The sequence below is a fragment of the Beta vulgaris genome, chromosome 4 (assembly GCF_026745355.1).
Source record: "Beta vulgaris subsp. vulgaris cultivar EL10 chromosome 4, EL10.2, whole genome shotgun sequence".
Lineage (NCBI taxonomy): Eukaryota > Viridiplantae > Streptophyta > Magnoliopsida > Caryophyllales > Amaranthaceae > Beta > Beta vulgaris.
The window spans coordinates 14,441,655-14,455,580 of NC_079205.1; the positions used below are offsets into that span (position 1 = coordinate 14,441,655).

Consider the following 13,926-nt stretch of genomic DNA (forward strand, 5'->3'; position numbering starts at 1 on the left):
TGTTCCTTGTCTTGGTTGCCGAAGATGGTTACAAAATTCTGGTCGACCACTAACCTAAGTAAGAAGGCTAGGTAGGCTTTCGGAATCTGCTCGGTCAAAGCTTGGGTCACCCTGAGCTCTAGCAGAGCTATGTTGCGGCCTTGAGCTTAGACTAAACTGAGCCTAAAATTACTGCTGCTTCCATTTATTTATTTTTTTACCAAAGGAACGCATAATAGGAGCATAGAGGTCTGATAAAATTAAACTCACAAAGGGGTTTCCATTTTTCTAACCTATTTACCAAGTAAATAGAAAAACTATTTGTTTTTACCTATGCTGAATAAAACTGATAGATATCGAAAAACTATTTGTTTTTACCTATGTTGAATAAAACTGATTGATAAATTAAGGAAATTATTATGATAATTCATATCTTTCATATATCATCATTCCATCTTTCAAATAGATGGTATAACTATTAAAATATGGACTTTTTTTTTTGACGGGAAAGCGATGAGCAAATTTATTCATCAAAAACCAAGTCTGCCAGTACAAAGGGTTGGATCTCCGAAGGAAAATCCTCCATCCAAATTTTGTTACAGTCATATGCTTTACTCATCTTTGCTAGAGTATGAGCTATCTTATTCCCACTACGACATGTATGAGAAAAAGAGAGAGAATTAAAATCCTGGGCAAACTCTAGTATATCCGTTACTATATTCCCGAAGCTCGAGTTCTCAAGAGAGCGATTCTTCAAATGGGAAATAAGCTTGAGGCAATCATTCTCCAAGATAACATCCCGGAACCCCGCCTCCCAAGCTAAAATCAGCACCTCTCTGGCAGCCATGGCCTCCGCAATGTCAGCCTCGAATCTACCTTCCATCCATCCACAACAAACCATCCGCACTTCCCCTTCCACATCCCTCACCACACCTCCGAACCCGATCTTCCCACCTTCGAAAACAGCAGCATCCGTATTTATCTTTAGGCACCCCTCTCTGGGTCGCAACCATTTTTTTGGTCCTGGTCCCTCCCTTTGCATTCCATCCTTCACTTCCTCATTCGCAGCCTAGAACTCCATTGAGCAGCACAGAGCACGATCAATTACATTTTTCGCATCCACTTTCTTCCCTTCAAAAATCCACGCATTCCTTCGAAGCCATACACCCCATAGCAAGCACCAAAACAATTCCCACCAAATATCCTCCGTGATTGTCTGCGCGAGCTTCTCACACCATTGGGACACTTTCTCAGACTCCTGTTCATTTAATTCCAACCTCAAAGGAGAAAGTCTCCATATACTATGCGCATCCCGACATAAAAATAAAGCATGCTTAAGTGTTTCATCACCATCACCACATACCGGGCACCGCCTTTCCTCTCCCATACCTCGATGAACTAGATTCTCCTTTACAGCAATGCCATTATGGAGCACTCTCCATCCAAAATTTTTAATCTTTGTTGGCAACCTCGAGTGCCACAGCCTCTTCCATATGACCCCACCGACACTCTTCGAAGTCGGCGCGGCCTGGGTGTTCTTCGTCTCCATTGCCTAGTAATAGGCACTCTTTACCGTGAATCCCCCATGTTTGGTCCAGTTCCATGCCCATTTGTCCTCGCCTACAGCACGCGAGATTGGAATAGATATGATAGCCTCGACTTCCCATGGCAGGAAGAGGTCCGGCAACAGGCCCATATTCCAGCTCCCATGTAACATGAGGTCGCTCACCTTCCTCGGTCCCTCTGAGATATCCCTATCCGGCGTCCTCGACCGAAATTCAGGTATGTTGGGCACCCACGGGTCCTTCCAGATATCCATGCTATTACCCTTCCCCACAAGCTTTCGTGCCCCCTTCTTCAGTAACTCTCGTGCTGACAAAATGGAGCGCCAAGTGAAACTAGCTAACGGACTCACCTTGGCATCCATAAATGTAGTATTAGGAAAATACTTATCTTTTAAAGTCTTTGCCATCAATGTATGTGGGTATTTTAAAATTCTCCAGGCTTGTTTAGCTAGGAGTGCTTCATTGAAGGCTTGTAAGTTTCTCATTCCCAGCCCACCCTGCTTCTTCGCCGCATACATCTTAGTCCATCCCACCCATGCCGTCTTCCTTTCCTCTTTTTTTTGACCCCAAAAAAAACTTCGAAACAACCCTTCAATTTCATTGAGCATCATCACCGAGAGTCTGAAACATTGCATTGCGTATGTTGGGAGAGCCTGCGCTATAGCTTTAATAAGTACTTCCCTTCCCGCTTGTGATAAGAATCCTTCTTTCCACCCTTTTAACTTTTTCAGAACTCTTTCATGAATGTGGTTGAAAACTTTTTTCTTCGATCCACTAACAAAAGTTGGTAGACCCAGATATTTTTCGTGACTCTCAACAGCCTTACATGATAACTTCATCTGAAGAATTTGTTGCTTTTCTTGTGCTATATTTCGGCTAAAAGTCACCTCCGATTTCTCCATATTCAATCTTTGTCCCGAAGCAGCTTCATAAGTGGCTAGTATCTCCAAAATCTTTTCAGCCTCAACTTCATTAGCGCGTGTGAACAATAAGCTATCATCAGCAAAAAACAGGTGGGAGATAACATTCACTTTTTTACCTATCTTGATTCCATGAATTTCCTTCCGAGCTTCAGCATCTCGTAATAAAGAAGAGAATCCTTCCGCACAAATAATGAAGAGGAAAGGCGATAGTGGGTCGCCCTGTCTAAGCCCCCTAGTTGGCCGAAATTGCCTCGTGGGTTGTCCATTCAGAAGTATCGCAAAAGTAGATGTGGTAACACACCCCAATATGAGTCGAACAAATCCCCCTGGGAACCCCAGCTTCAATAACATCTCCTCTAAGAAGGTCCACTCCACTCTATCATAAGCTTTACTCATATCCAATTTGAGCCCCATGTACCCTTCTCTTCCTTTCTTTTTTTTCCTCAGATAATGAAAGCATTCATAGGACACCAGAATGTTATCAGTTATGAGTCTTCCCGGGACAAAACCGCTCTGGGACTCATTTATAATACTAGGCAGAACTCTTTTAATCCTATTAGCTAAAACTTTGGAGGCAACTTTATAGATAACATTACACAAACTTATTGGTCTAGAATCAGCAGGGGACTCACATTCTTTTTTCTTCGGAATTAAAACAATATAAGTTTGATTTAACGCACCAATATTACCTCCATTATTCAAGTAGTCCAGGATTGTTGTTGTTACATCATCACCCACCGTATCCCAGTATTTTTGGTAAAACATTGCACACATTCCATCCGGTCCCGGAGCCTTGGTGGGGTGCATTTGATTTAAAGCTTCAATGACTTCCTCCCTCCGGAAAGTTTCGCTCAGCATGTTTACCATCTCATTCGAGAGTTTTCGTTGCACTTTGTCAATCACCGGACTCGTCTCAATCTCCCCATTTGCACGAAATAAACTTTCGAAGTGTTGCACCAACACTTCCGCAATTTCCTCCTCTTCTTCATGAATCGTGCCAGCCGCATCCTTCAGTCGATTTATTTTATTCCGACGCTCACGCTGCTTTGCTTTAGAGTGGAAAAATTTGGTGTTTTGATCCCCATGTTTCAGCCACTCTTGACGGCTTCGTTGTTTCCAATAGATCTCCTCCCTTGCTTCTAATTCATCCATCCGAGCATCAATGTCCTTCATCTGTTTAATCGTGTGAGGTGACGGTTCCATCTCCATCAAAGAGCTCATTTGAAGTTTACATTGTCGCATCTCCTTAGCAAAGTCCCCAAATCTCACTTGACTCCATTCACGAAGCTCTCTTGCTGCTCTCGCCACCTTACCCATGACCTCCGTCTCACCCTCCCACGCCGCTGCTATCACCTCCCCACAATCCGCCTCCCGAGTCCACATTTCTTCGAAGCGGAACAAACGCTTCTTTTTCTTCCCACTCACCAGTTGGAGATGTTTTCGCGCACTAAGAATAAGTGGTAGGTGGTCAGATTTGCGTTTTTCCAGGTGAGTGACATAAGACCCTCCATATATCTCCTTCCAACTAGGATTAGCCACAAACCGATCGAGGCGCTCTTGAATGTTGTCCATGCCTCCCTGGTTGTTCGTCCAAGTATACGGATATCCCACAAAATTTAGATCTTCGAGACTACAGTATTCCAGAGCTTCCCATAGTACAGCCGACTCAGCAAAATTGAAATCATTACCCCCTTTTTTTCCATCGACCACAGCATCATGTTGAAATCACCTCCGCACACGGCACACCCACGGCTTATCCTCCGTGGTCCTCAGATTCTTCAGTAACTCACCTGTTTTCTTTTTATTTTCCGCTTCGGGGAAGCCATAAATACCAGTAAACCTCCACTCCGGATTACCCCCTACTTGTATAAGCGCGTCAATGTGGTTCATGGAAAAAGTTTGAATGTTCACCTCACACTCCTCCATCCATAGTAAACTAAGACCCCCCCTTCTGCTCCGTCCATCTCCCACGCAATCTACAACCAGCATCCCCTTGCACTTAAGTTTTTGTCTGACTCTCTCCATCCCAGTTTGATGTAACCTTGTTTCTTGTAGAAAAATAATTTGAGGTCTTTCATGTATCACAATGCGTCGTAACGCATTGACTGTCGGCATGCTCCCCAATCCCCGGCAGTTCCACACTAGGGTGTCACTCATTGTTCACCGAGAGCCCTATGAGTGGGGCTCGCCACTGTCTCATTCAATGCTAGCATCACATTGGGGCACGTCATTAAACTACCATCCAGCCCAATCTTTTTCTTTATTCCACAAGTTTCCCCTTCGAGGGGTTCAACATTCCTGTCCTCCCCTTCTCTTCATTTCCTTCGCTCTCCACTCACCTTCATCCCCTCGTTTCTCCCTTCCTCCCTTTCTCTCGCTCTCCTTTTCCATCCTTTTCGCTTTGATATCTCACTCAACAGCCCTGTGTCACTCTCCTTTTCAGTGCCTCCATACTCCTTATTCGCATCACTGGCCTCCTCAGTAAGGTCATTAATTGGTTCCTTTGTTTGGATTACGCCGTACTCTCCTTGGTTAACACCTAGATGTTGCTCACCACTATCCTTTTGGTTTATGGGACCCGTGTGCTCTACACTTTCCAAACCACAAACACTCAGCCTGCCTGCCATTTCGTTCACCTTAGACTTCACTTCCACATCCGGATTTTTCTTCGGTCGAGTAATAAACAATTCCCTCGCACAGCTATTACCTCCTCCAGAACCTCCACTTTCCATCCCCTCCCTCATTCGCTTCCATGGTGACGCCTTAAGCCACCCCCCATAATTCACTGGTGGGTCCTCTTCATCTCGGCAGTCGGGGCAATCTTTTGCGCCATGCCCCATTAAACCACAATAGTAACAAAAGAGAGGAGGCTTTTCATATTTAACTTCAAAGGATTCCTCCTCTCCTCCCCACATTTTGACTTTAATTTTCTTCGTCAGGGGTTTACGCACATCAACATTAATGCGGAGTCGGATCGATTTGTCAATGCCTACAGATCCCGAGACATCCGCTTTAATAAAACGCCCTATCTTTTTACCTAGGGCTTCCACATTCTCCCGTTTCAATCGCCCTTTGAATGGAAGGTTGTAAACCCTAACCCACATGGGCAGTTCATACAATTCCATGTTGGAAGGTTTAGTGTTACCACTGATGTCACTCAGCAGTATTGCGTGCCGATCGAAATGCCAAGGCTGCCCCTCGACCACCCGCAGTTTATCCTTCCAGTGGTGGAATTGAAATACGTACGAGTTCTCTCCTATGCTGCTAATGTCCAGACCATGTATAGGTTGCCACACCTTCTTTATTGTAGCCATGAAGGCATTGATATTTATGTTACATTTAGTCCATATTTTGCCAACCAGCCCTAATTCAATACGCGCCTCCTCGTCCTCCCCATCATCCTCATGCCATTCAATCACCTCCTCATTAGAGGTCTGGTTGTCTAGAATCCCTTCGTCATTCTGTCGATTAGGATCCGTCTCAGAGTTACCACTACTATTTTTCACCTCTTCCAACGAAATTAGGGTTTGGTTTTTTGTACCATCCCCCTATTCTCGCTGTTGTCCACCATCGAATTCTGCTCACAATTCTCGAGCCAATCTCGAGAACGCCACCACACGGGAAACCCTAGACAATCGCCTAGAAAACCCTCCCAAGGAAACCTAACTGGAAACCTAGAGGGAACTTTTTTCGTTATATGTACTTTTAAACGAATCTATTAAAATATGGACTTGTCTTGCGTTTGCTATTATATTCTTTATTGAAAAGTACGTCAAATATATTTTTGTCAAATCATGCTTTAATAATGAATGTTTTGTAATCTAACACGATAACTTTTTATTTATAATCGAGAATCTTTATAATAGACTTGGTTGTACCATGCTCATGGTACACCCAAGGCTATTTTCAGCAAATGAGCAAAATCAGCAAAGAGCAAAATGAACAAATGAGTAAAATGGGCAAATGAGTAAAATGAGCAAATGAGCAAAATGAACAAGCATTTATACTCATTTAAGAAAATGAGAACACTTTTACCCAAACTCTGTCATTTGCTCATCATCATCTTCCTCAATTTTAGATCTGGAAATTTCCTTTTTTTTCGCAAATTTTGGATCTCCATTGTTGTGTTTGGAAGGTTTAGAAGGAGGAGAGAGAAGAATTGAAACAACAACAACTGAACAATTAAACAAATGAAGAACAATGAGCAAAATAACAAGAATAGAACAAACGAGCAACAATGGCATCGTCGAAATTGTGGCTGCTTCCTCGAGTTTTCTTCCATGGCTGACATCTCCATTTTTATGGGTTTTGTTTTTCTTTACTTTTTGCCGGCGGTGAGAGATAGAAGAGTAGAAATGAGCAGCGGCAGCATCGCCAGGAAAAATGGCAGTGAAAAGCACACGGGAGAGGAAAACATGGGGAAGAGGAAGAGGAGACAGTAGGCGAAATTACGAACGTTCCCCTGAAGTTGTAGTTTATTACAAAAATACTTGGGTGTACCATGCTCATGGTACACCCGGGTGTGCCATGAGTGAACTCTTTATAATCAAAGTAGTTACTTCAAATCTATTTTTAAAATTAAAATTTCACACATTTTTCTAAAATTATGGAGTTTCCATATCTGTAATTTGTTTTTCTGTATTAGGTCACACTTTTTTTTTCCTCTTAGAATTCATCATCCTATTAACTTCTTTACATTCTCTTAGTCTTTACTCTTTACTCTTTACTCTTTACCGGGCTTTCACGCACTTTATCAATCATGAATAAACCACAGCTGGATTTGTTAGTTTGTGTGTGCAATAGTTTAATTTCTTGCAACTGATTAAGCCAGTTTCAAAGGTTTAAGAATTTCCACTGGTTCCACAGTAACCTTCATTATCGATTGCGATGAATATGTTTTAAACTTTTAATAGAATCATCGAGTTATTAGGCCTTCCTAGAGTTAATCATATACTAGTACTAGTATTGGAATCCGGGCAAATGTCTATCCTCTTTGTGGAGTAGATGTAAACTTTTGAAATTTTCACAATCCCTGTTCGAACGTATTTTTATCCGACGTACAACAACCAAAGTTATAATGTAATAACTTTGAATATTCTAATTCTAACATGAATGAGTTTTGTAGAAAAGATATAATTCTAATTCTACTTATATGATTATAAACTAAATTTAACAAAAAATAATAATCTTTATTATATTATTTTAAACGAGATCTTGCCTATAGTCCCTAAGATTTTAAAGTATCCAAAATTGTGTTATAGTTTATATGATGACTAGAATGTAGCATATTAGTTAATAAAAATATCCGAGAATGAAAACCTACTTAATGGGAGGATTCAAGTCAGGAAGGATGTATATACGTACGAGGCATTGCTCAAGGCATGCTGCAAATCTGGGAGGATGCAAAGTCATGTGGCGGCCACAAATCTAAAATTGTTTCAGCATATTAGTGTGTATTTCATCATATTCTTAAAAGTGCGTGTCATATCTTAGCAGAAAAAACTCTTTGTGCTATTTTTTCATGAGAATAGGAGAATGGTCATTAATAAAACGACATACTGGATCTACAATAATAACCCTTATATTAAAGATAATATAAAACATCAATCTACATGTTTAAAACCAAACTACTAGTATAGATGCTTCGTGAACGCTGTTGTCATATGATAATATTCCATATAGTTCTTTTTCAAGAAGAGAAGGAAAGCAGGGGAGAGAGTAAGTTCGAACCAAGCAAAGGATGAGCCAAAACTGAGCAAGTGAGAAAGGAGATTCACGAAAAATAAAAGGATAAAATCATTCAAAAGAACAAATTAAGTGCCATATAATTTTTTTGAGTCGTTAAATAGGTTTCTTATCTTTAAAAAAAAGATATGTTTCTTTAAGTCATTGGATTAATTTTTGAAGACATGTCCCATAATTTGTAATATTTCTAAAATAATTCAAAGTGAGAATTACTAAAAGTAGTCGATCATAATTTCGATTATTGTGGTCAATTTCCATACACTATTTTATTTTTTTAATTGCCAAACTACAATACTTCGAAAATAGTTGAAATTTAGAATCATACGCATGCTTTGTAATTGCTTCAGATTTCGTTTAATATGTCTTTCTGTATTTTTTAAAAGTAAATATATGTCACTTTGACATCATATTTTAAATAGATTTTTTAATACATAATTATTGTTGGCATTATATATATATATATATATATATATATTATGATCTTGAGTGATTTTAAGGTAATTTTTTAAATATATATAAGTATTTTTTTTTCGTTTATATTTTCCTGCTAATATGATTGTGCGTATTTTCCACTACACTTCTTCGACCTTAAATATCTTTCATTACCTATTAGTTCAAAATTTTAACAATTGATTTATAATAGAGTATTCAATGAGAAGAATCAAACAAGATCCCTAATAACCAATGTTATTAGGATACGGATCCTACTTTCAACCGTAGAATCATAAGATCCGGATAGGAATTCTAACAACAATGTACATGACTATATTTTTCAAAATATTTTTTTTGAAAAAAAGGTTGATAACGTGTTCTACTATAATACCAACTACATTAGTCACTAAAAGCGCACGAGAGTGATTTTCCAGCTTTTTTAGCATGTTAATACATGATGACAGTAAAAATTTTTAAATCATGAACTAATATCACTCTCGACATTTTTGAAGAGAAACATTTTTAAAATCTAAAAATTATCAATATGATCATGAATTATGGATTTAAAATTTACAAGTGCAACTCACGGGTTGTAAGCAATAAGTAACAAGTCATACTTATTCAACTCACGGGTTGCAAGCCAATTTCACCATAATCAACCCGATCAATACTAATTATTACAAATAAGTCAAAAGTCATAATTGTAACACTCACGGGTCGTATCGATTTCAAATTATTCTGAATTAATTTTACATTTTTTACTCTTTCACCTTTATATGCATGCATTCTAATAATAATGCATTTAATAGATTTGGAACAGAAAAAACTACTTAATAAATTAAAAAAATTACGTGCATTATGCACGAGGGGCCCGTTTTCAGCCACAGTCAATTTTATGTTGCCTTTTTCAGAGTGACGAGCAAAAATGGTATGAAATTCCTTCCGTTTGATAAAGAACACCGTGTACGTACAAGTACAACAAATGTAGTTTACAAGGAAGCGTTTGAAATGTATAAATTGATTTGAAGATTACATGTGTAATTATTGTTCTTTAACCAATCTTTCTTTATGATTTTATAATTTTGTGTGATACGGGAAGCTAAGTGATCTTTATTGTGTGACTTTTAAAATATACTCCATAATAAAGCCAAAAACACTCCCGTGCATTATACACGGATCATAAAGCTAGTTTCTTTAAAATGGTAGTAGAAACGAGCACACTTTTCTAGCCTCTCCCCAACCCTAACCCTAAAAGCAGAAAAACACTCGTTGGTGGTCGGCCTAAACGTCGTGCCGCCTGCGAGCCTGCACGACATCAAGTTAGATAGTTTGTAAGCTTCGGGTTTCCCTCCTCGTCCTCCGTTTCGTGTCAATGCTCCGTCGTACCCTCCTTTGTCTGTTTCTTCTCCCCCCTCTCCTCCCCTGTGCATCCCTCCTCCGTGCCCCCCTCCGTCGTATTTCCCCTCCCCGTTTCACCCGTGCTCGTCGTCTTTTGGTTGGCCTGTTCGAGTATCCCCTTTCATCCCCGGCTTTCCTGTTAGGTGTATCGTGTCTCCCCTCCTCATCCCCGGTTTGTGGTCAAGTCTTCCCCTCCCCCTAGTGTTTCGTTGGTCGTGTTGTGAGTCTTCCCATTCCCTTCCCCTGTTTTACGTGGTTCGATCGTCCCCTCGGACCCATTCCCCCGTGTTGTTTCGGTACTAGGTCTCCTTCCCTGCCCCTCTTTTAGTTCAAAATGGTTAGTTTAGTTTCCCTTTTCTCGTTCCCCTGCTGGTTTAGCTTCGAGGTTTCGAAGCTCGCTGTTGGTTGTGAGTTGTTCGGATCGTGAACGAGATTTCTTTTTCCGCCACTTCCATCAGCTTGCCTCAATCATCACAATCATTGAACACCGATGACCTCCAGCACATGCGACTCCTTATCAGTTTTACTTATTTTTGCTTTATATGGTTTGTAAGAGCTAATAAAGATCCTTTAGTTTTGTCTGCTTGGTTTTTTGTTTGGTTGTATTAGCATTAGACTGTACTTTTTTTTTTAATTAATGCAAAATTTTTCGTTGTCAAAAAAAAAAAAATCTGAAATTATTGTACTCAATATTGAGATAAGTAACCAAGTAGTAGTCCAATGTCTTATTTAATTGTCCCATTTCTCCCTTGAAGATCCTAGTTGGGAGGTTGCATCTTAGATTGAGGCTCAGTTTCCTACATAGAAATCCTTGGGACTTTATGCAATCTCGCAGCAACTATTAAGTGTTGGTGTGGAAAAAGATCATGGTGGCAAAGCACTTAACAAAAATGCAAGAAACTAAGTTACAAATTATCACTAAAATTCTCCCAGCAACATTTAGCATATCTACATAATCAAAGTTAGAATTTGTTTTTTCTTCCTTGTATTACTGACTTACTGTTCCTAACTTTTCATTAGTATATCTCCTCTAAAAGAAAGGAATCCAAGTAGATAATTCATGGGTCAACGAAATAAAATTTGGGGAGTAGTAGATGAATATATACTTGGGTGAGTTTGTCTTGTAAGAGACTGCTTACTTTAAATTAAAGAGAATAAGTCCAATAGTGACTAGGTTAATTTCTTTCGATGGCTAGTTTAATTCATTTAGTGATTAGGTTTACTTCTATATTAAAATTAGACCGTTTCTTTTAATAATTTTTGTACTTGGGGATAAAGTAGTGAAGTGAAGCTCAAAATAGCAAAATGAATCTAGCATTTGTCTAACCTTTTGATCACAACATTGAACAAGTCAATAATATAATACTATAAAAGTATTATTGGGAAGTCAATTAAAAATTGTGAACCATTGGTAAAAGTCACTACTTGAATGGTACCATTTAGAATTTTCCAAAAAAACTTAAAAATTTGGTAAAACATAGAGTAATTCGTTATTCTTGAAATTTGGTGCCTGATTTGCACACTCTACGTAGTAGATAGAGGCAAATTAGGGTTTTAATTGTTAGGGGAAGGAAAGGTATGTCGGATTATTTGATTTTTTGTTTTTTAAAAAAAAATCAATTAATCCCAATTATAAATAAACAATATAAGATTGGTTTACTGTTCCGTTTTGTTTTGGATATTTGGATCTAATGATCCAATCCGGTTTGCAAATCTGATTTTTCAAAAAAAAAAAAAAAAACTCAATCCTAATCCAATGTGAACATAATTCGGGCCCATCTAAATTATGATTTAGTTTCAACTCTATCTAGAAGTCTGGATAATCTAAACACTACATGTAACTATATAATTAAAGGAAAAAAATAATTACGAAGCGCAAAAGAAATCCGAATATGTCTAGATTTACATAAATGAGTAGCTATAAATAATGAAGAGGTACAATAAGCCTTCAAGAGAGAGAAAGACGGTGTCAGAGAAAACTTGAAACTTGAAACTGTACGAGGACTCGAGGAGTTTCAAACTTAATCTAAACCTTGTAACTGGTAAGTGCTACTCCTGTATTTGTAGCAGATTGGATTCTATGCAATTTTATAATCTCTATTTTATAATGGTCGTGGTAATGTGAACTCCTGTATTTGTAGCAGATTCTATGCAATTTTATAATCTCTATTTTATAAAGAACAGCATTTTGAGTCATTACGTGATTCTGGTGAATTGAAATTGATTATTTTGGTTTGTGTTAATCGCCATATATGATATATTCCCAATTTCACTTAGCCTTTTGCAGGTCACTTGATGGCTGATTGGTCTATGTTGCCTGATGATGTTCTGGGTGAGATTGCGTTGAGACTAAGTTGTATCAAAGAATTTATATATTTCTCCGCCGTATGCCATTCATGGCATCATGCACATGGTATGGTTAAAGAGTTGTGGACCTTCGGAATGCCATGGTTGTTGCTAGCCGAGACTACTGAAGATAACCCAAATCACTATAGGAAACTATTTTGTCCTATTAATAAAATATGTTACCAAATTAAGCTTCCTGAAACTTTTGGGGCAAGATGTTGGGGTTCGTCTTGTGGATGGGTTGTGACATTTGATCTTAATTTAGAGTTTCATTTACTTAACCCACTAACTAAAGCTCGAATTACTCTACCACCGCAACCGACCATGCCTCAGTATGATGTCTTTGATGGTAATGACTCTCATTGGATGAGACAATATTATGTCGATAAGGCGCATGTTGTCATTGATGCTGAAAGGGATAGTGATGATGATTGGATTGTTATAGCTTCACATGGTTGTTTTGATGGGTACATAGCTTATGTAAGGCCTGGGGACCAAGCTTGGACACCATTAGTAAATTCGGAGATAAATAAAGGAGATACTGTTAGAGCTCGCGCACATGATGTTGTGCAATGGGGTTCACAACTACTAATCATGTTTTATGAGGGAACACTTGGATATTGTGACATGAGTGCACTTCGAGATTCACAGCCTGCGATGATTATGGAATATCTACCAGCTCCATTGGAGATTTTGGAGGAGCTTAGATTAGGGCTTTATAGGATATACTTGGTGGAGTCATTTGGTGACCTTCTTATGGTTCTTCGATACAAGGAGGAAGTTCACGATCCAAATGATCCCACTGAGTGGGATTATACTGTTTGTTATCGAACAGTAGGTTTTGAGGTGTATAAGCTTAATTTCGGTGCCAAAACATGGGAAGAAGTCGATGATTTGGGTGATGTAGCTATATTTGTGGGAAACAACTCTTCTATGTCTGTCCATGCATCAGCTACTTATAATTGTAAATGTAATTGTGTCTATTTTACAGATGATGAATGGCAATTTTGGGGAGAACCCACACTTTTTGGGGGGCATGATATTGGACTTTATGATATGGAGAACTCGGTTATCGAGAAAGTTTATGATGGAGATGATGTGCATTCTAGTTTTTGTGCTCCTTTATGGTTTATGCCAAAAAAGATTTAGATTATGGTTTCTTTTCATTATAAAGTCATCATCTATACGAGGCTCAAGGTGTATTCTAAATAATGTAACTTTTAATAACACATTCATTTGGAATAATATTTATTTTGTTGGATAATGTTTTTATTTGATTTGATTTCTATTGTAAATGAAGTTTCACTATCATTCACCTTGTTGCCGTATAATTTCTCTAATCATACATGGATAATTTTTCGTCGTTTAGAGTGTCCATCATAATTTTATCTATATTATTATCTAAAATAAAATCTTAACTCCTATGTGGCATGCTTATCAACTTATAATCACCAAGTAATTCTAGAGCATTGAAAATTAATAACTCTCTAATAAGGTGTCCACTTGACAATACAGATTATAATTAAAAAAATATGAAA

At 38.5% G+C, this 13,926-nt stretch overlaps 1 protein-coding gene across 2 annotated transcripts; it reads left to right on the forward strand.

The window, feature by feature from the left end:
• Positions 1 to 11,936: 11,936 nt before the first annotated feature.
• On the forward strand, positions 11,937 to 13,652 carry LOC104891433 (F-box protein At2g26160). Of its 2 annotated transcripts, none has more exons than XM_048642827.2 (2): positions 11,937 to 12,084; positions 12,320 to 13,652. In XM_048642827.2, exon 2 carries the CDS (start codon positions 12,338 to 12,340, stop codon positions 13,535 to 13,537), a length of 1,200 nt encoding a protein of 399 aa, XP_048498784.1. In that variant the 5' UTR covers positions 11,937 to 12,084; positions 12,320 to 12,337; the 3' UTR covers positions 13,538 to 13,652. The 2 variants fall into 2 exon arrangements, with proteins under 2 accessions (XP_048498784.1, XP_048498783.1); XM_048642826.2 differs by having other exon boundaries at positions 12,330 to 13,652.
• Positions 13,653 to 13,926: the final 274 nt, after the last annotated feature.